The sequence below is a fragment of the Chiloscyllium plagiosum genome, chromosome 9, assembly GCF_004010195.1.
Source record: "Chiloscyllium plagiosum isolate BGI_BamShark_2017 chromosome 9, ASM401019v2, whole genome shotgun sequence".
Lineage (NCBI taxonomy): Eukaryota > Metazoa > Chordata > Chondrichthyes > Orectolobiformes > Hemiscylliidae > Chiloscyllium > Chiloscyllium plagiosum.
This window is the reverse complement of record NC_057718.1, coordinates 56,707,857-56,730,725: the sequence shown is the minus strand read 5'-3', so window position 1 is coordinate 56,730,725 and position 22,869 is coordinate 56,707,857. Positions and strand designations below refer to the sequence as shown.

Below are 22,869 nucleotides of genomic sequence, written 5' to 3'. Positions count from 1 at the left end.
GGAGTGGTGCTGAACAAAGAGACCTCGGGGTGCAGGGTCGTAGCTCCTTGAAAGTACAGTCGCAGATAGATAGGAAAGTGAAGAAGGCATTGGTATGCTTTCCTTTATTGGTCAGAATATTGAGTATAGGATTTGTGAGGTCATGTTGAGGTTGTATGGGACATTGGTTAGGCCACTGTTGGAATATTGCATGCAGTTTTGGTCACCTTTCTATTGGAAGGATGTTGTGAAACCTGAAAGGGTCCAGAAAAGATTTACAAAGATGTTGCCAGGGTTGGAGGATTTGAGCTATAGGGAGAGGTTGAATAGACTGGGGCTGTTTTCCCTGAAGCATTGGAGGGTGAGGGGTGACCTTCTGGAGGTTTATAAACTCATGAGGGACATGGATAGAGTAAATAGACAAGGCCTTTCCCCTGGGGTGGGGGAGTCCAGACCTAGACTAGATTGGGTTTGGATATCTGGTTGTATGGACGAGTTAGACCGAAGGGTCTGTTTCCGTGCTGTATATCGCTATGACTGTATGACTCACTCCTTGACCTCATGGCCTTGGAATTCTCAGCCTTGGAACTCCTGGCCTTAGCACAGACCCAACAAGGCGGTCTCTCGGCCAGCATGGTGATCTCTTAGCCCGGCCTGGTGTGCCAACCTTCCAGCAGCCCAGCGTGGTGTTCCTTTGACAGTCTGTGGCAGTCTTCGGTCCCGCGTGGCCTCAGTGTGAAATTCCAGTTTCAAGTTGATACTAGGTCAATCTCCTGGTCTCATGAGTCCTGAGGCGAAGCCAGGTGTGATCTGGAGCAAAGCCCAGTGCGGACTGGGGCCGTGGTGCCAATATGGACTGGGTCAGAAAACTGTTTCTCTGTAATTTTTCTTTCTCCATGTTATAATTTATTCCTAAATCTGCAATGCTGGACATTTTTTAACTCCTCTATTTTTCCAAGAACTGTAATCTAAAAAGCTATATCTTGGGACCTTTGTACCTATGATGGTACCATAAGCGGCAACTTGCGCACTTTTCACTCTACTCTTTTGAGTACATATGACAATAAAGTTAATTCTTATGGGTAGTTAATGAGGCAAGTTTGGGAAAGTTGTGCAAGAAAATGTGCTTAGCCTTGCAGAGAAAAACCCTCCACAAATCTTGACAAAAATTATACTTAGCCAGGATATGGAAAGATGCAACCAATGTCTCATCATCAGCACTGGAAGATAAGATAGATTTCCTCTACTATATTGATTTTGATACATTTCTAAAATGCAATCCAGAATTTCCTTAAGCTTGGCTATCTACCACATTCTGACTCTTCAAAATATTTATTGTCGGCATTGCGGGGGGAGGGGTTCTTATTGTCTTGCAATCATCACGGAAAGCACTGTTAATCAGAATTTGCATGAGTTTAAAGCATGGAATTGTCACCACAGAAAACAGTTGAGGTAGAGGTCATTGCATCTTTTAAGGGAAAAATAAGGTGAATATTTGAACCAGAGGAGTCTACAGGACTATGATGAAAGAGCTGAGTTGTGGAATTTTTTTGCTGCTGTATGGTAGTACAGGCTTAAATATTTCTGAAAAAGAGACCTGTTGCTAACACTTTTTGTTTTGCATTCATCTGGATAAACAAAATTATGTTAAGTTTGAAATGGTTACAACAATTTATATAAAGAAGAATAGGGATGGTGATTAGTTAACAACTCTAACTCCCCTGAAAATGTGTTGCTGGAAAAGCGCAGCAGGTCAGGCAGCATCCAGGGAACAGGAGAATTGACGTTTCGGGCATAAGCCCTTCTTCAGGAATGAGGAAAGTTTGTCCAGCAGGCTAAGATAAAAGGTTGGGGGAGGGGCGTCGGGGGAGGGGCGTCGGAAATGTGATAGGTGGAAAGAGGTCAAGGTGAGGGTGATAGGTCAGACGGGAGTGGGGGCGGAGAGGTCGGGAAGAAGATTGCAGGTTAGGAAGGCGGTGCTGAATTCGATGGATTTGACTGAGACAAGGTGGGGGGAGGGGAAATACCTTGTCTCAGTCAAATCCATCGAACTCAGCACCGCCTTCCTAACCTGCAATCTTCTTCCCCACCTCTCTGCCCCCACCCCAGTCTGGCCTATCACCCTCACCTTGACCTCTTTCCACCTATCACATTTCCAACGCCCCTCCCCCAAGTCCCTCCTCCCTACCTTTTATCTTAGCCTGCTGGACAAACTGTCCTCATTCCAGAAGAAGGGCTTATGCCCGAAACGTCAATTCTCCTGTTCCCTGGATGCTGCCTGACCTGCTGCGCTTTTCCAGCAACACATTTCCAGCAATAATACATAGACAAAGAAAAGGCAAAGTGGAACTAATGTTGCGCTGTACATGGGGATTGGTGGGGTGGTAGGTGAGGACCAGTGGGGTTTTGTCCTGGTGGCGGTTGGAGGGGCGGGGTTCAAGGGCGGAGGATCGGGAAGTGGGAGAGATGCGGTGGAGGGCATCGTCGACCACGTTGGGGGGGAAATTGCGGTCCTTGAAGAAGGAGGCCATCTGGGTTGTGCGTTTTTGGAACTGGTCCTCCTGGGAGCAGATGCGGCGGAGTCGAAGGAATTGGGAGAATGGGATGGCGTTTTTACAGGGGGCAGGATGAACTCTGGCCAAAGCATTATTACGGAGAAAGCAACGGGACTCCTCACATTTCTGGGTAATTCAGAAAATGCAAAAGGCTTCAACATCTTCCATTTCTTCATACATCCTGACATAAGAAATGACATAAATTCAAGTATTGAGTTGCATTACAAGCTTGATTAATTATCTTAAATTTGTTCGCAAAGTTATTTGTGTATTCAGGATTGTTAAGCAAGTGCTGCCTAGTTGCAGAATCACAACTGACAATGAATAGTTTGCTTCAGATTCTGCAAGCATGGACTGACTGAATCTGTACTCTGCCTATTATGAACAATTAGAGGAACATATTTGATATGAGCAGTGGCTCATTGGAATGTATGGTCTGCATACCTGGTATCACCCTTGCTGAAATTCATAAGCTCAGTTTTTTGACTGGCAACAAATGGTATTTCGAATGCTATCCAATTGCTGCACGGTGACACACTGACTAAGCTTAGAGGGAACATTGCGTAAAACCATTCTTCTTACTCTTACCTCCTCCTTGGATGTTTCCATGCTCAGACATTTTCAAACTTCGATAAATGAACAAAAAGTTCATTTGAAATTTTGTTAGAAAAGCAATATGTTTTGCGTAAGTGGAGTGAGGTCTTTTAAATAAGATCTTTGAACGATTGTATACAAATAAAAAACAAAATTAGGAATCATCATTTTGTCTTTCTGTCTTAGTGATAAATTGAATGAACTTCGACGACAGAAGGAGAAACTTGAAGAGAAGATTATGGATCAGTATAAATTTTACGAACCATCTCCACCTCGAAGGTATGAACAAAATTTATTTGCTGTAAATGAAATATTCTTTTTAAAAATGTGATTTCAATTGATGCATTCATTTTATACAATTTAGCTATGTATAAAATTACTAATTTGATTTTTTTTACTTGTAATATTCAAATGATTTAAATGTATTTTGGATATATAATTTGAACGTTGTAGTAAAACACAAGTTACAATGTGGAGGGATAGTTCATGAATAATTTATTGTTTGCCTCTTTACACATCTGATTATGGCTACTATTGATGCAGAGATCCACTCCTTTCTTCCAGACGGGGGAATTGGATTGCAATAAAGATGAAGAAATTAATAAAACACAAAAAGGAGGGAAACCGAGAACGCATCAAATCTCTCTCAAGCACTCCAACCAGGTCAGAATCAAGTGATGGATTCCTTCAGTTGCCTCATCAAGATAGTCAAGATAGCTCTTCTGTGGGTTCTAACTCTCTTGAAGATGGTCAGACAATGAAAAAGAGCAGCAGTGAGTATACACCTATTTGATACTGTTTCAAAGAAAAAATATAATTTACCATGATGATAAAACAAAGATCCATATGTGAATTGTAAAAAGAATAATGGATCAAAATTGTTTTGTTTTAGTGTTAAATTCTTAAGTAAAATTTCAGCAGCATAAATGTAAGAATTTTGATTGTAAACTGATTCTATATGTTCATTGTTCTTTAAAACTTTGTAATTAAATGCTTGTATTTTTAAAGGTTCAATAAACTCTCAATGGTAAGCTTTTATTAAAACATTGGACATAGTTTTCCCAAGCCTTGAGTGACATGGACAATGGCAGAATGTGAGAAAATATATTGAGGATCAAAAAAATTATGTTTGAAGCTGAGAAAAGAATTTCCCATTATGATTTAAACATTGAGATTCAAGTCTCATTGATAAGTGGCAACTACCTTATTTCTATGTATTCATATCCAATTAGTACACCTCATTTCTATGCAAGTTGCAATTTTCCCAATGTCTCCCAAGAAACTAAATGATAACAATCCCTGGCATGAATATCAGTGGTTATCTGTTGAAGGAGCTTGCCACTTGCTTCTCTGGGCCTTCATTTAAGCATCCCTTCATTAATATGTTTTTGAGTGCACCTTTGACAGAGTCCTTCTCCACCTTTTATCCACCATGGTCAGCATTAGCAACTACCAGCTTCTCTACATTATCATAGCTGATCTACGATCAATTTACAATCCACTTCAGCCTTTCAAGGCTTTGGAGCTGAGGGACACCTTTTGACTTGCATGCTCCTGCCAAGTCACTTGACATGCAGGGGGACATAGCCATCTCATGCAACTACATAGGGTACATCTTATGACAGCTTAATTTCTTAGTGCTAATTCGCTTTTGCACTCATTTGGAAGTTTCCAACCCCTGTGGATTGCAATTTTTTTATAGCCAGGAAGAGTTGGTGGTTGTGGAAGATGATGTGGTTAAGAGCTATTGACTGCACATGCTATGTGTAATAGTGTGGCTAGTGGTCTATGAGCGATGATGAGGTTTGTGTGCAGCAGCAGAGTGAGTGGTCGCAGAGAAAACATGTTGTCGGAGTGAAGACCATTGATCTTTTTCTAGACTGTTGTGCATTCTTTCAGACATGCTGTGGGCTCCTCTGGTGTTCCACTGGGTAATATGACCCTCCCCTCAACCATCCTGTCCTCCAGGACCCTATCTGGAAAGTGTGTTGGCAGCTTACCTTTCTGAAACATTTTGGTTTGTCAAGGAGACTGTGTATGTGGTAATTGGCTTGCAGCACCTGAAATGGAGTACAGCTGATCTTGAATTATGGTGCCAGCAGCCTGTACACCAGAAACTTTTGCTAGTGCTGGGAAATTCACTCTTCAATTTAGACAAAAGAGGCCAGTTGCATAATTAATGAGGTGAGGACTGGAAAATAGCTTGAGAAAAGTTCGAAGCCATGTTGGGACACCTGCCATGAAACTTCCCAAAAATAATACTTTGTCTAAAAATGGAAAATCCAGCCCATTACCTTAAGATCATGGTTGTTTACTTTTGTGAATATTTAGTACTAATATATAAGGACCTGTATGCAACCTTTTTTTTGTACGGTTCTTCAAATGTTATAGAAACTTCCGTTCAATAGAATATGTACTGTTCATTGTAACGTTTGTATATTAGTAATAATCAGAATGAACAGCTGAAACTTAAGCATGTTTGTTACTGTCTCTAGTTTCAGCATTTAAATTCCATCTGTTTTCCCTCCCTCTTCTTTGTTTTCACTTACCAATTTCCTTTCTGTCACATGCTGTGAAATAAAAGTGGCTGCACTGAAAAGGCTGCCCTTTATGAGGAACAGACCAAAGGATAAAGACAAAATGAAGGCCCTGTATCGCCGCTCCATGTGTAAGACTCAATTCAATTTCTCAAATGGTTGTGGTAGCTTTCATCACTTAACCTTTATTAATTATTCCCTATGCTTTCCTTTGTATGTCCCTTTGTTTATACTTTTGTTCTAACACCATATTTAAACTAGACTTCATCTTGTATGTCATTATCATGAAAATATGTATGCATTTATATGTAGGATATGTACAAATGTCAAAAATATTTACAAATAATTCCTTATTGTAGCATTATTATGGAACAGTACATAAAAATTGCACGTGAAAACAGATTCTGTCTATTAGTTGATTGAAAGAATATTGATATAATTAATTCTAAAGAATCAATAATCCAGTATTGTTTTCAAACCAGATTTCAAGCTTCAGGGCATGAAATTAGCAGCAATTTCCCCTCCATTCTGCTACCTTAACATTGCCAAAGAGCTCTACATGATAGGCAGCTTTCATTCCAGATAATAAAGTTGGGAGACATTATGCAAAATCTGCACTAAGAATTTCTGTAATTTTAACCTAGATACAAAATTATGAATTAATTAATTGATGTTCTGCTTCTGTGAGTTTCAATTAGTTCTGCATTAATCATTTATAAATAAAGATGTTTAAGGGATGAACTATTAGCATTTTTATCCTAAAATATTCCCTAATAGATGCAGTAAATTTTGTACAACAGTACCAACTCAGTTTGTAAATTTTATTTGGGGTACTAGGAAATTTCCTTCCACTGAGTTAACTGTTATAATGTTTTGATATGTGAAGTATATTACCCTGATTTTGTGGTCAATAATGAACAAACAATATTAACCATTAATTACACTTAACTCCTCTCCAGAGATTTCATGTGGCCGCTTGCACTATGGTTTGTGATGATGAGTTATTAAAAACAGCGCTGCGTCCTGTAACATGGGATCTTGAACCTGAATATGTAACAGTGTTTCATTTAACCAGATTAAAGAATTATCACTGAAATAGAAAGAGCAAGAAAATCATTAACCCTGACTTTAGAAACGTGCAATTGTTTCACAATTTGTGGTACGCCCTCACACATCCAGATTTACATAAGCAAAAACAAAACTCATGTACCACCACTTCCCAATGATGTTAGCAGCAAGTTGCCCTCCAGCCTGTTTCCTTAACAAAACCATAGGGCTCTGCACATGATAGGAAACATAATAAATGGTGCAGACATTTGGTACATGCAGCTTGATCTTTGAAAATCATAGAATCTCTACAGTGTGGAGGCAAACCATTGGCATCAAGTTCTCACCAACCCTTCGAAGAGCATCCCACCCAGAACCCCACACCCAACCCTGTCTCTGTAACCCAGCATCCCATGGATATTTCACCTAGTCTGCACATCCCTGGACACTATGGACAATTTAGCATGGTCAATCCAGCTAACTTGCATGTCTTTTGGACTGTGTGAGAAAACCGGAACACCCAGAGGAAACCCACGCAGAATGTGCAAACTCCACACTGTCAGTCACCCGTGGGTGGAATCAAATTCAGTTACCCACGCCTGTGAGGCAGCAGTGCTAACCACTGAACCATCATGCCACCCTACAGTCAAATTCCTCTTGAAGGAAGGTTCCACAAAATATTTGCTGCAATTGGAATTTGTGCTAACTGAATATCAGGGTGCAAAAGTATACAGAATGATCAGTGCATATCTCGAGGTGTTAGTGATACATGTGAACATGTGGAGAGATCTGAAAGCTCCAGATGAGATCAGGAATACCTGAAACATCATGCTCAGAAGGGAAACAGAGAAAATGACAAGGAAACTTCACTCCCAGAGCTTGGGCACCTGGATATTGAAACAGTGGTACTCTTATCTGGCAAGCAATAGTGAATATGTTGTCCATGACATGTTCTACCCAAAATATAACCAACCTCTTATGCTGTTCAGCATCCGACTCTCCATTACTCATCCAGCAGGACACCCTGAGACAAAGGACTCTCGTTAAACGTCCAGACATTTTACGTCAGCCTTAGACCTCCTAATCTGCAAGTGTCATGCCCAATTTGCACTGTATCAATATATCTCCAGCTTTTTAGCTATGACTGACACAGTAACCAGATTCAATGCCTCATAATTGCTGGCGTTTTGTCCTGTCTCTTGTAGGATATAATAGATTGGAGAAAATCAAAATGAATGAATAATTCTTATTATACAGACTTCTGTCCCACATTTCACTAAATAACAGGAGTCAGAGATGTGGGCAATATTCTGTCAGAGAATGCTATCACTGAGTCAAGTTTAATACTTAATGAAGTTATTCATTTTAAATGACATGGGACAGTTTTCTCATGTATTCTGTCTATTTAGATGATGTAGTCATTCAGTTTAGCATTTTGTGCTCACCTGTGAGCTGTTTCTCAGTAGGTAGCGTTCTTGAATGTTAAGACAGAGGGTTATGGATTCAACAATTGATCACAAAATCGAGGCTGACGTTACAATGTGACACTCCTTCAGCAATGTCAAATTGAGGATCAGTCGGCAGTCTCAATGGTATCGTGGCACTCTGAGGAAAAGCAAGTGGGTTTTTCTTAATGAAGCAAACACAGAAATTGTTGGAGAAACTCAGCAGGCCTAGCAGCATCTGTGAAGAAAAAACTGTTAATATTTCGAGTCTAGTGACCCTTTAGAACAGACAGTAGCTAGGTAAAGGTAGCATTATACTGATGACGAGGTAGGGCAGAAAAATTGTTTTTGGGATTGTTGATAGTAAGGCAGGGAAGAAGAGAGGGTAGATAAGTGATAATGGGGGCATAGTAGTGTTAGAAAATGGGTTTCTTTCAGTAGAACTGAAAATGTGTCGCTGGAAAAGCGCAGCAGGTCAGGCAGATCAGTAGAGTCCACTTATGTCATGACAGCAGCTATAGTGCAGGGTTGAGTTATAGATATGGAAGGGAGTGATCATGCTCTAAAATTCTTAAACTCCGAATTGTTCCAGAAGGCTATAAAGTCCCCAAGTGGAAGATTACATGTTGTTCTTCCAGCTTGTGTTGAACTTTACTGGACCACTACAGGAGACCTGAGACAGCTGGCATGGGAACACAGTGTGTTGAAGTGGTGGGGAACTGGAAGCTCATTGGCCTCGAAATGTTAACACTCTTTTCTCTTCAGAGATGCAGCCAGACCAGCCAAGTTTCTCCAGATATTTCTGTTTTAGTTTGTTTCAGATCTCCACCATCTGTGGTTATTTGTTTTATTTTAGACTTTTTCGTAATGTCCTGGTAAAGCATTTCTCACCCGCATCATGCTTCAGATTATTCTTACATTATTTTTATGGTTTTACATGTTATTACATGGTTTTTATGCACACATTGTCTGCCACATTTTCTGGATACAATAGTGACTATATTTCAAAATACAATTAATTATTTGTCAAGTGATTTTGGATGTCTGGAGATTGTGAAAATTGCTATATGGATATGTTTCTTTTCTCTTCAGACCTATTCTCTGACTTCTACTTTTTGGACTGTGAATTTCTCATTATTGTCATGCTTGCTTCTGTGAGTGCAGCTCCAACAACACTCAAGAAGCTTGACACCATCTAGGACAAAGCAGCCCACTTGATTGGCATTAATTCCACAAGTATCCACTTCCCCCTCACCTCCGCCGACAGTCTGTAGCAGCAGTGTATTATCTACAAGGTGCACTGCAGAAATTCATCAAAGTTCCTCAGACAGCAACTTCCAAAACGACAACTACTTCCATCTAGAAGGAAAACGGCAGCAGATATTTATGGAAACGCTACCACTTTCAAGTTCTCCTCCAAGCCACTCATGATCCTGATGTGGAAATATACTCCATTGTTCCTTTGCTGTCACTAGATCAAAATCCTGGAATTCCCTCCCAAATGGCATATTAGGTCAACCCACAGCAAGTGGACTGCCGCAGTTCAAGAAGGCAGCTCATCACTACCTTTTTAAGGGCAACTAGGGATGGGGAATAAATGCTGACAAGCCAGCAATGCCTACATCCCACAAATGAATAAATAAATAAATCTTCCATTATGCATTTTTTCCAAGCACTCTTTGTTTTGTGCATTTTCTGATATTCCTCTCAGTAAGTCCCAATTCTTAACTTGGTTACAGATTTATCAAGTCAGTTTCTTCTTTATCTTCCATTTAGTTCATTTATCAACCTATTTAAAGTTATGCTTGCAAATAAATCTGACCCAGATATTTCTGGGAATGTTTGTATCCTGCATATCACGTTCTGCCTTTAAAGGTCCTTCACTTAGTTCCATTGAATAATCTCTTCTGATTTATTTGATATATTTGTATTATTTAATACAGAGGGTTTCCTCCGGGTGCTCTGGTTTCCACCCAGAGTCCAAAGATGTGCAGGGTCAGGTGAATTGGCCATACTAAATTGCCCGTAGTGTTAGGTAAGGGGTAAAATAAAAGTGGGCGGCACGGTGGCACAGTAGTTAGCACTGCTGCCTCACAGCGCCTGAGACCCGGGTTCAATTCCCGCCTCAGGCGACTGACTGTGTGGAGTTTGCACATTCTCCTTGTGTCTGCGTAGGTTTCCTCCGGGTGCTCCGGTTTCCTCCCACAATCACAAAAGATGTGCAGGTCAGGTGAATTGGCCATGCTAAATTGCCTGTAGTGTTAGGTAATGGGTAAATGTAGGGGTATGGATGGGTTGCGCTTCGGCGGGTCGGTGTGGACTTGTTGGGCCGAAGGGCCTGTTTCCACACTGTAATGTAATCTAATCTAATCTAATCTAATCAAATTAGCCTCTTTAAAATTATGTACCTGATTCTCATTTTTGGGAATTATCAAATTTCAAATCATGTTAAACATTTTCTCATTTGTTGGTTACTACATGCAATTTCTTATACATTTTCTGGTCCATTAAACAAATACCAGGAATTGAAGTTTCGCTTTGGGGGGTCTAAACAGAAGTTAGAGGTTTATCAGGTGTGGGATCTGAGCCTGAGGGAAAAATGTCATTTTCACTGATGTCCCAGCCAAAATCCAACAAATTACCCTGGAATCTCTGCCTATTTAACAGCAGCAACCAGTCACTCAATGCAGGAATGCCAATCACAGAGTTTCCAGCTTGACAGGAGCAGCAGACTGCAATAAAATGTAAATAACTATGATGGTGCTTCAATATAAAGATGTTCTCATCAACTTTTCAAAATATTCAATAGAAAAACAGCATTGGGAGGATGAAAGGGCAGAATCCTCTAAACAATGACCTTTGTACCCGCATGCAGGCATGGAAGGCCTATTGGCCTGCTTGGAGCACTGGCACACCTGCTGCCGAATGCACAACTCAATTAAACTGACCCCATAGGATCAGGAAACTGGAGTCTGACTGAAAAATCTAAATTAGCTTCCTTCAACTGCCTTAAGAAGGCTGTCAATAAATTTATTTGGCAGCTCTGTTGGGCTCTGAACCCACCCTCCTTATACTTAGTTTCATCCCAGCTGGTATTTTCAGGCACCATTCATCTCCATTCTCAACTTTGTTGAGACCTGAAATTTCTGTCCCAGATCAAATTGAATATCATCTTTTAAGGTTTCATTGTCTCACTGTGACAAGGTTCTGTCAGTTTTATATCTCCCAATTTTAATAGTATGATTCAATTACTTGTTTTAATACTATCCACTCACCTTCAAAAGATTTCCTGACTAGACAGCCCTTGTAGGTTTCTGTACAAAGCATCTACTCTCTAAAATTACTGATTAGTGGAACATGTTCGCATTTCTTCATCCCTTTATAGTCCCTTTCTGTCATTGGTGAACATCACAAAGCAAATGCTGCAATCACTAATTTTCTGTGTTTAGAGATGCTGTGTTTCTTTTGTCCTTCATGTAAATATTTGCAGGAAGTAATATTCCAACAAATTAATTCTGTAATGCATATCCACTCTTTAAGCCAGAAGTCTCACATCACCAAGTTTATAGTCCAAAAGGTTTGTTTGAAATCACAAACATTTGGAGTGCTCCTCCTTCGTCAGGTGAAGCCTGTGATTTCCATTTAAATCTGTTGGACTATAACCTGGTGTCGTGCCACTTATGACTTTGTCCACCCCCTGTCCAACACCTGCACCATTTTTAATTGTCACCTTCCTTTGAAGATTTGCATGCTTTACAATCTGTTGCCATTATATTCAAGGCTTTTCTTATCCACTTGACAACCCTTTTTTAAACTATTTCTGCAAATACAGATTTTCAACCTTTTTGACCTCCACTTACTTCAATGTGATTTGCAGAGCTCATTGTTTTTCCATATCTTTCTTCAGATTCCTTTTCTTCCATTTGCAGTCACATTTGTTTGGTCTGCAATTACTGATTATGCATTTTCTCAGAATAATGTCTTTATTGATTTATTTTCCAGCTGTTGAAGTGACAAAATACTGCTAATCAAATTATGTACCCAGTAGCCTTATTTGTTAGTCATTCAAAAAGTATGGTTCCTAGTCTTTAGCATTTCTGAGTTGTAAATCATACCAATTTTAAATTTAAAAGGGATTTAAGGAGCAACTTTTTCACAAAGGGTATTGTGTGTATGGAATAAGTTGCCAGAGGAAATGGTGGAGGCTGATATAATTACAGTATTGTGCACTGCAGCTCTGACACTGGTTTGGGTGACTTTTGCAGAGGCAAAAAGCTCCTGCTGCAGCTACATGCTCTTGTCTGCCTTATCTGAATAGACAGCATCCTAGGAGAGCTCCAAGATGTTACTGTCATGAGTATTTTCAAAAAAGTGAAGAGTTATGACTGTGATAACTACAGGGGAATCTCCCTGATGTCGATCACTGGAAAAATCATCGCCAAGCACCACCTCAGTCATATCCTCCCTGTGGCTGAGGAACTCCTACCAGAGTCTGTGTGGCTTTTGGCCACGAAGGACATGGTTTTCACTATGCAACAGCTGCAGGAACAATGCAGAAAAAAGAACCTACCCCTGTACATGACTTCCTTCAACCTTACAAAGGCCTTTGACACCATCAATTGGGAAGCATTATGGAGCATCCTGTTCCACTTTGGTTGCACCATAAAGTTTATCAACATCCTTCACCTGCTTCACAATGACATGGCAGCTGTGGTAATGACAAATGGCTCTGCCATTAACCCATTCCCTTTTTGGACCAGTGTCAGGCATGACTCCATCATCGCCCCAACGATGTTCTTGATCTATCTCACTGCAATGCTTCACCTCACCGTCAACAGGTCCCTGCTGGAGCAGAGCTAACTTACAGAAGCTGTGGCAGATTATTCAACCTCTGCCACCTTTTTAGAATTAGAAACCCTACAACATGGGAACAGGCCCTCAACCCATCAAGTCCACACCGACTCTTCGGAGAGTAACTTGCTCAGACTCATGCTCCTATATTTAACCCCTGACTAATGCACCTAACCTACACATCCTTGAATACTTTGGACAATTTAGCGCAGCCAATTCACCTAATGTGCACGTCTTTGGATTGTGAGGAAACTGGAGCACCCAGACGAAACCCACGCAGACATGGGGAGAATGTGCAAACGCAACACAGACAGTCACTCGAGGCTGGAATCGAACCTGGGTCCCTGGTGCTGTGAGGTAGCAGTGCTAACCATTGAGCCACCATGCTGCACCTTCAAGCCAAAACCAAAGGAACCTCAACCAGTATCATTACAAGGGATATAAACTGTCTCATATGGCTTCGCTGATACTTTGACTCCTGAAACAGAGAGTAACTTGTTTATAAACAGAAGAACTTTAGCACTACTTAAGTCACTTCATGTTTCTCCCACTGACTGTAGTATTTAAATATGTAATATATTTGTTACATATGTGTCCAGTTACTGTAAGAGTCAATATTACTAAAATTCTTCTCCTGTCATGTTAATCCCCACTATTTCTGTCATGCATCTGTGTCAACTAGTCAGTAGTGCCTGTGCATCATGCTAAAACTGATCATTCTCATGATATTTCTTGCACTAACCTATTATTTTCATTCACATTATCTTGATAATTGATAGTGCACAGTAGACTCTGAAAGTAAACTAAATTGGGCAGGCATCAATAATCATCTACAGCTGGAACAAGTTTACATTTTGTGGCACCAAATATATTCATGACTACAAAGATATTATTGCAAAAAAATAAAGACTGGGAGTTGAATGTTCTAGATATATTTAGAAAAGTTAAAGAGGGAGAAAGGAGAGGTCGACTTGCTTTACTTAATAGAAATATCACAGTGTTGGTGCATAAAGGTGACATCCATCATTTGGACAAAAATACAGTTCATGTAGATAGAATATTAGGTTCCAACCGTACCAGTCAGTCCAGTTGGCCCTTGATCTCACCCACCCCAGCTCAGGCTCATGAATCCAGCCCAAACTGGTAGCACGTTTTCCTGATTTATTAACAAACGTAACTGTTTAGAAATTGAAGGATTGGTCTCGAGACATTTTGTGCTCACTGTTAAAAGTTCATATTCTGAACTGACAGAACTTTTTAACAAGCTGTTAAGGAGCTTGATAGTCTGCTAATTTGTGACAACTAAATTTCCTGTTCCCTTCGCTCTACTTCACCTATACCCCACCTACCAGAGGCATAGGAATACCAAGATGACTGCCTTGAGTATGGTTTTAAATTCCTGCTGCACCACATCCCAGCTCCTTGACTCTTTGAAGATCTAGCCCCATTTGAAAGGTAAAATAAATAACTTATTGTGCAATCGCTGACAAGAACCTGCAGAAAACCTCATCACTGTCAATGATCTAGTGAATACAGAAGATAATGTTATTAGCACACCACAGCCGACCAAACTGCCTTTATAGTAATGAAACATCAGAAGAATGTATAATGGTAATGGAGTATAATTATGTAATGATGATGTCAATGTCGCTTAATTATATAGTGTGTCCTGGAACAAGGCAGAAGCTCTACCAGGAACTAAGAGAATGTGTCTATCTACAATGCTCAAAAATAGAGTTTTAAGTAAAGTTAAACTTCAGCAGTACTTTGGAGAATAAATATTTGTATCATCTATAAATACGGGCTAGGTGCCGAATGACTGGAGAGTGGCTAATGTTGTGGTATTGTTTAAGAAGGGATGTAAGGAGAAGCCTGTGAGCCTGACTTCATTGGTGGATAAGCTGTTGGAAGTGATTCTGAAAGACAGGATTTATATGCATTTGGAGAGGCAAAGAATGATTGGGGATAGCCAGAATGGTTTTGTGCGAGGGAAATCGTGTCTCACAAACTTGATTGAAGATTGACAAGGGTGGAGCAGTAGAAATTGTTTATTTGGACTTGAGTAAAGCCTTTGATAAGGTTCCGCATGGTAGACTAGTTAATAAAATTAGATCGCATGGGATTCAGAGTGAGCTTGGCAATTGGACACAAAATTAGCTTAACGTTGGGAGAGAGAGAGTAATGGTGAAGGGTTGTTTTTCAGACTGGAGACCTGGGATCAGCAATTTTCTTTGTCATATATGTAAATTATGTACATGAGAATATAGAAAGCATGGTTAGCAAGTTTGCAGATGACACACTATCAACTTTATGCTTGCTTCATTAATTTATAATATTTTTGTGCATTTTTCCAGTGGGAATTTCAGAATTATTGAATTTTGCTGAGGGCAATCACAGGTATTGATACTGTCACAATTTAAGAAGGGTTTCAGGAAAATTGAAAAACCAGAAATTTATGCTCATAGAGTACCAGCTTTTTTTATATAAAAAGCTGATATTCTCTTTGAATATTTAATATATAGTTTGAATAAGTACCAATAATAGAGTAAAAAGTAATTTCCAAGACACCATGTTATACATCAAAATATCATAAAAGAGCAAGACATGACAGAACGATCTTGATCAGTTGGGTCAGTGGTCTGAAGAGTGGTAAATGGAGTTAAATTGGGATAAGAGAAATAGGATAATAGGAAATAGCTTCTAAGCATTTTACTTTACAAATTGTCAAACTATTTTCCTTTAAACATTTTTGGTCATTTCATCTGTGTTGTAATTTAGGAATACTTCACATTTTGGCCCAATAAAACTAGTTGCCTGGGTTTTATCTTAATGTCTCTGCATATTTTTACTTCATTTTAACAACTTGCTTCTTTGTCCTTGCCTTTAAATTGCGCTTTTCATAACAACAAATACATGACATTCCTTCTTGACAATGTATTAAATAAATTTCATATTTTTTAATGATTTTGAAGAGTTTTGTTGGCAAAGCAGCCTTTCAGCATTTCATGAGTAACTGGGTGATTTTATAGGTACAGCCTCAAAATGATGTGAATTTTAGAAAAGAGTTGTGAATTTATATTTATGTTCAAGGAAGAAACATGCTAAATTATTTTCTTTCACTTCCATCCCAGCCATGAATGATCTGCTGCAGTCTATGATTTCAGCAGGAGCACAATGGTCAGGGAGTTCTGAAAATTTGGATGAGCCTAATGAGGTGACTGCTGGACAGAGGAGGACAGAACTGGGGTCCATGGCATTTTCCACAACAGCTATCAATTTAGCTACTGCAAACTCTTCTGGCTTGAGATCCAAACAAAGACTTAAGCCTAAAGGTATTGTTTGACTCGTTTGAAGTGAATTGTCAAATAAACTTTGTATGTTACATTAACAACTCATAATATGTGTAGTTGAACACTGTATAAAAGATTATGTTGTAAAGCTGCACTACCAAAATTAGCAATTTGTATAAAGTTATTGGGGCAGCACAATTGCTCAGGTGGTTTGCACTGCTGCTTCACAGCACCAGGGACCCAGGTTCGAATCCAGCCTCAGGTGATTGACTGTGTGGAGTTTGTACATTCTCCCCATGTCATGTGTGGGCTTTCTCTGAGTGCTCTGGTTTCCTCCCACAGTCCAAAGATGTGCAGCTTAGATGCATTGGCCATGCTAAATTGCCTGTATTGTCCAGGGATATGTAGGTTAGGTGGATTAGCCATGGGAAATGCAGATTACAGGGATAGGGTGGAGGGGGTGAGTCTGGGATGCTGTCCAGTGAGTCAGTGTGAACTGTAGGGATGTTTTCACACTGTAGGGATTCTAGGAATTAAAAGACACTTCATTGAGACCAATGGACATAAAAAATTTGTGCTACACTAGTATACTAACAGTGTGTGATTATTTATTTTATTTCATCATGTTAAAATTTACTATTTTATAAGTAGGATTTGTTGAGATTTGGTCCTGTAATTCTCTTGTGCAGTTAAGACGACAGTAGTATATCAATATTAGAATTATGTGTTGACTATCACTGAAGTAGTTTTCAATCTTCAGTGCCAAAAATTGATATTTTAAAACCAGGTGATTTCCCTTGTGGTTCTGGAGCTCAACGACAATGTAAATAAAAGGTCTATATTAATCCTATTGCTCTTGTTTAACAGGGGAAAGATTTTTTGTCGGTGCATTTTTTTTCTTTCACCTTTGACTTTTTTGTATAATTGTTTTAAATTAAGTTTCCTTTTGCATCTAATTGTCTAAAACTGCAAACATAAAATGCACTAATTTGAACAAGCCTACTAAGAGAAACATCTGCGTCTTTCCCAGCTGTATATGATTTGCTCTTTTGCCCTAACTAATTTGCTCTATCTTCTGGTTTTGTCACTCTGATTTTCTAAGCAGTTAAAACTGTTGTCCTGTCAGGCACCTGAGCCGCCTTTTGTCCCTGAAGTGTCAAGACAATCGATATTATTTTCTTCATATTAAAACCAATGAGATGTTTAAGACCTGATGTAAATTTGGTCTTGGTTTGAGAGGTACATGATTATCATGTTGCTAGAATTTGTACATTCCTTCCTGTGAGTTGGTCATTTTGTTTTGCACCTGTGAGGGGATTTAAGGGGTGGAAGTATTTCACTGAGTGACCTTCCAGTTTACAGACTGCTTGATATTTCTCCAGTTTCAGGCAGTAGTAGCCTCTGTCATTTAATCACTGAGAAGGCAATCTCTGATTATTTCCTTGTAATACTATCTACCCATACTCCATCCCTCAAGAAACCTTAATTCTGTGTCTACATTGGGCAAAAAAAACTTAGTAAATCAATTGCTACTTTCACGTTCTCAGTTAGTTTTTGACCTTTAATTCACCATAACATCTATTAATTTTCTAAAGCACACCCTTTGCAGCACCTTTAATACCATGTCTCACAAGAACTATTACTCATTCTCAGCAAAATTGTTCATCCTGGTATATTTTGCTCTTTCTAAGAAACTCAGATGTTAAAGTGTTTGGTGAGTAATTGGTTTAACTATTCACCTCTAGACCAAGCTGGACCACCTAAAGCATTATCAGGCAATGGTCTCCCTAACTAAAATTGTGAAAAAATCATCCAGGCTTGCAAAACTGGGCTATCCTTCACTCCTGTCTCTTCCCTTCTCTCCAAAAATAAGTGGTAAGGCTGCCTCCCAATACAAAGAATCCGGATAACTTTCCCCTCCTTGATGCATCAGTATCTGTAGTTCAGTCTCTGGCTCATAAATTCTAAGCCCAAGTTCCTAAATCTTGAAAAAACTTAGGAACAACGAAAATAAAAGCAGGAGTAGGCCATTTGACCCAACAACCCATTCCACCATGTAGCATAAATGTCATTCCTCTATCTCAATGCCATGCTCCTGTTTTCTCCTCATTCTCCTGACACTTTCACCTTCTAGAAATCCATCTATTTATTAAGTATTGTCAGTGACATGGCCTCCACAGGCTTCTGTGGGAGAGAATTCCACAAATTCATCACCCTCTGAGTGAGAGATTTCAACACAGCTAAGCTTGAAATAGCTTAGCCCTTATATTATGACCCCTGTAATCATCATCCCTGTAATCAGTAAATACTGAAAGAACTGTGGATGCTGTAAATCACAAACAAAAATAGAAATTGCTTGAAAAGCTCATGGGTCTGGCAGCATCTGTGAAGAGAAAGCACAGCTAACGTTTCAGAACTTTGAGGAAGGATCACCGGACCTGAAACGTTTACTCTGATTTCTGTTCACAGATGCCAGATTTGCTGGCTTTTCCAGCAATTTTAGTTTTAGTATTTCCCTGCAACCAGTCTATACAACCCTGACAGAATTTTATGTTTCAATGAGACCCATCTCATTCTTCTAAACTTCAGTGACTAGAGTCCTGGTTAACACAAGCTCTTCGTTGCTTGTAATAATCCAGATGTGGTCTCACCAACTCCAAGTACTTGGCAGCAAAACTTGCTCCTGTACTCGATCTCTTTTGCAATGAAGTCCTTCCTAATTGCTTGCTGAACTTGTGTACTTGCTTTCATTGACCATTGTATGAGGACAACCGGGTCCCTTTGTACATCAACATTTCCCAATAAATCACCATTTAAATAATACTGTGCCAGTCGTTTTTTTCCTACTGAAGTGGATAACTTCATGTTATCTTCATTTATCCATGTTATATTGTATATTCCAGGCACTTTCCACTCATTCAACTTAAGAACATAATTAGTGAGAGCAAAGTGGTAGCTGTGATCTGTATGGTGTTCAACAAGGTTCCCCAAAGAGACTGGTTTGCAAGGTTAGATCTCATGGAATAAAGGGAGAACTAGCCATTTGGATATAGAACTGGCTCAAAGGTAGAAGACAGAGGGTGGTGGAGGAGGGTTGCTTTTCAGATTGGAGGCCTGTGACCAGTGGAGTGCCACAAGGATTGGTGCTGGGTTCACTACATCTCATCATTTATATAAATGATTTGGATGTGAGCATAAGCGGTATAGTTAGTAAGTTTGCAGATGACACGAAAATTGGAGGTGTAGTGGACAGTGAAGAAGGTTACCTCAGATTATAACAGGATCCTGATCAGATAGGCCAATAGGCTGAGGAGTGGCAGTTGGAGTTAAATTCAGATAAATGCAAAATGCTGCATTTTGGGACAGCAAATCTTAGCAGGACTTATGGTAAGGTGCTAGGGAGTGTTGCTGAATAAAGAGGCCTTGGAGTGCAGGTTCATAGCTTCTTGAAAGTACAGTTGCAGATAGATAGGATAATGAAAAAGGTGTTTGGTATGCTTTCCTTTATTAGTCAGTGTATTGAGTACAGGAGGTGGGGAGGTCATATTGTGGCTGTACAGGGCATTGATTAGGCCACTTTTGGAATATTGCATGCAGTTCTGGTCTTCTTCCTATTAGAAGGATGTTGTGAAACTTTAAAAGGTTCAGAAAAGATTTACAAGGATGTTGCCAAGGTTGGAGGATTTGAGCAATAGAGAGAGGTTGAATAGTCTAGGGTTGTTTTCCCTGGAGTGTCAGAGGCTGAGGGGGTGACCTTATAGAGGTTTATAAAATCATGAGAGGCAGGGATAGGGTAAATAGACAAGGGATGGGGGAGTCCAGAACTAGAAGGCAAAGGTTTAGGGTGAGAGGGCAAAGATATAATGGAAACCAAAGGGGCAACCTTTTCATGCAGAGGGTGGTGCATGCATGGAATGGGCTGCCAGAGGAAGTGGTGGAGGCTAGTACAATTGCAACATTTAAAAGGCATCTGGATGGATACATGAATAGGAAGGGTTTGGAGGGATATGGTCCGGGTGCTGACAGGTGGGACTAGATTGGGTTGAGATATCTGGTCGGCATGGACCTGTTGGACCGAAAGGTCTGTTTCCATGCTGTCCATCTCCTATGACTCTGTGACTATATAGGAAGAGATGTAGGCCATTCAGTCTATCAGAGTGGTTCTAGAAAAGCACAGCAGGTCAGGCAGCGTCCGAGTAGCAGGAAAATCGGCATTTCGGGCAAAAGCCCTTCATCAGAAATAGAGGCAGAGTGCCTGCAGAGTGGAGAAATAAATGAGAGGGGGGTGTGGGTGGGGAGAAAGTAGCATCGAGTACAATAGGTGAATGGGGGTGGGGGGTGGGGAGAAAGTAGCATAGAGTACCACCCTCCTCCCTGACCTATCACCTTCATCACCACCCCATTTGTCTCTCCACTCTGCAGGCACCCTGCCTCTATTCCTGATGAAGGGCTTTTGCCCGAAATGTCGATTTTTCTGCTCCTCGGATGCTGCCTGACCTGTTGTGCTTTTCCAGTACCACTCTAATCTAGAATCTGGTTTCCAGCATGTGCAGTCCTTGTTTTTACCATTCAGTCTATCAAGTCTGCTCAATCATTTTGAGATCATTTGCCTTCTCTATCACCTGCTGAACTTGAATGCTAGCTAGATCCATGGATGAGGACTGCAAAATCCCTGCATTCTCTGTCCATTTGGATGATGTAAAACTCGTCTATTCTTCCTGCCAAGTGCATAGCTCTCATTTCCCCACATGTTATTAAATCTGCTAAGTTTTTTGCCTGCTTACCTAACCTGTCAGTATCCCTCTGCAGAATCTGTGTCAAACTTATCATTTGCAGTCCAACTTATTTTTGTGTCATCTGCAAACTTGACTACAGTACATTTACTTTCCTCAAAGAAAATAATTAATATATATTGTAAATAATTGTGGGTGTATCATGGATCCCTTTGGTTACAGATCATCATTCTGAAAATGCAGCCTTTATCCCAACTTTATGTTCTGTCAGTTAGTCAATCTTTATGCATGCTTTTATTATGGTCTCCAACACCATGGGCTCCTATTAAGTAGCCTAATGTGAGGTAGCTTATCTAACACCTTCCAAAAATCGAAATATATTACATCCAACACTTTCCCTTTCTCTTACTTGTTACCTGCTCAAAGAACTTAGAACATTTGTCAGGCATGATTTGCCCTTCACGAAGCCATGCTGACTGCTTGATCATATTTACATACTTCAAATTGCTGTGCTATTGCTGCTTTATAATAGACTTTAACATTTTACCAATGATAGACATAATTGGCAATATTTTATATCTCCTTTCCTTTTGAAATGAACATGTTACATTGGCAATTTTCCAATCCTGGTTGATTAGTACCTGTGCATCCACTGTTTCTGTAGCTATGTCTCCTTGAATATCTTGGGATGCATCCCATTTGGTCCAGGCAACCTGGTAGTCTTCAGCCTCACTAGTTTCTGTAGCATTTTTTCTCGACTGATAGTTATTGTATTTATTTCCTCTCCTCCTTTTGCCCCTTGAATGCTTAGTAATTTTGGACTGCTATTAGATTAGATTAGATTACTTAGTGTGGAAACAGGCCCTTCGGCCCAACAAGTCCACACCGACCCGCCGAAGCGCAACCCACCCATACCCCTACATTTACCCCTTTAACCTAACACTATGGGCAATTTAGCATGGCCAATTCACCTGACCCGCACATCTTTGGACTGTGGGAGGAAACCGGAGCAACCGGAGGAAACCCACGCAGACATGGGGAGAATGTGCAAACTCCACACAGTCAAACTGAACCCACATGTGCAAACTGAACCCAGGTCTCTGGCGCTGTGAGGCAGCAGTGCTAACCACTGTGCCACCGTGCCTTCTGGTGTCTTCTGGTGTGAAGACTGATGCAAAGTATTTCTTCAACTCCTCTGCCATTTATTATTTCCACCACTCTAAGGGGACTCTGTTCACCTTGGCTTCTCTTTTTATAAAAGCTTTCTTTGAAGAAGTTCTTTTTGCCCATCAAGAAGTTCTTGTTTTCTCAGCCCTTGACCGTGTCCAACAGGTACGAGATTCTTGCTCCCTGTTCGGATGAGGAAAATGGCTCTGGACAGGATGAGCCAACTGACCAAGGCACCATGGTGCAGAAGGCCATTCAAGAGGGGGGAGCTAATAGACAAGTAGTGGTTATAGGGGATTCTATAATTAGGGGGACAGATAGTATCCTTTGCAAGCCGGATCGAGAGTCTCGCATGGTGTGTTGCCTGCCCGGTGCCAGGGTGAGAGACATCTCCGACCGTCTTGAAAGGATATGGGAGCGGGAGGGGGAAGGATCCAGTTGTTGTGGTCCACGTTGATACCAACAACATAGGCAAGACTAGGGTGGAGGACCTGCTTGGGCATTATGAAGCACTAGGCAGGAAATTGAAGCACAGGACCTCAAGGGTCATAAAATCCGGATTACTGCCCGAGCCACGTGCCAATTGGCAGAGGGACAAGAAAATTAGGCAAGTAAACACGTGGCTAAGGGATTGGTGTGGGAAAGAGAGATTCCACTTCATGGGGCATTGG

At 40.4% G+C, this 22,869-nt stretch overlaps 1 protein-coding gene across 13 annotated transcripts in view; it reads left to right on the top strand.

The window, feature by feature from the left end:
• The window catches only part of LOC122552880 (girdin-like), a 402,403-nt gene that overhangs the window by 317,403 nt on the left and 62,131 nt on the right, over nucleotides 1–22,869 (top strand). For 8 of the 13 annotated variants that reach the window (XM_043696008.1, XM_043696001.1, XM_043696009.1 and 5 more), the window contains 4 exons: nucleotides 3,315–3,407; nucleotides 3,672–3,901; nucleotides 5,713–5,796; nucleotides 16,140–16,340. In XM_043696008.1, coding sequence (XP_043551943.1) covers nucleotides 3,315–3,407; nucleotides 3,672–3,901; nucleotides 5,713–5,796; nucleotides 16,140–16,340 — 608 coding nt within the window. Of the gene's footprint in view, nucleotides 1–3,314; nucleotides 3,408–3,671; nucleotides 3,902–5,712; nucleotides 5,941–14,360; nucleotides 14,571–16,139; nucleotides 16,341–22,869 lie in introns of those variants that run through there. The other 5 variants (XM_043696012.1, XM_043696003.1, XM_043696002.1 and 2 more) reach the window with 3 other exon arrangements.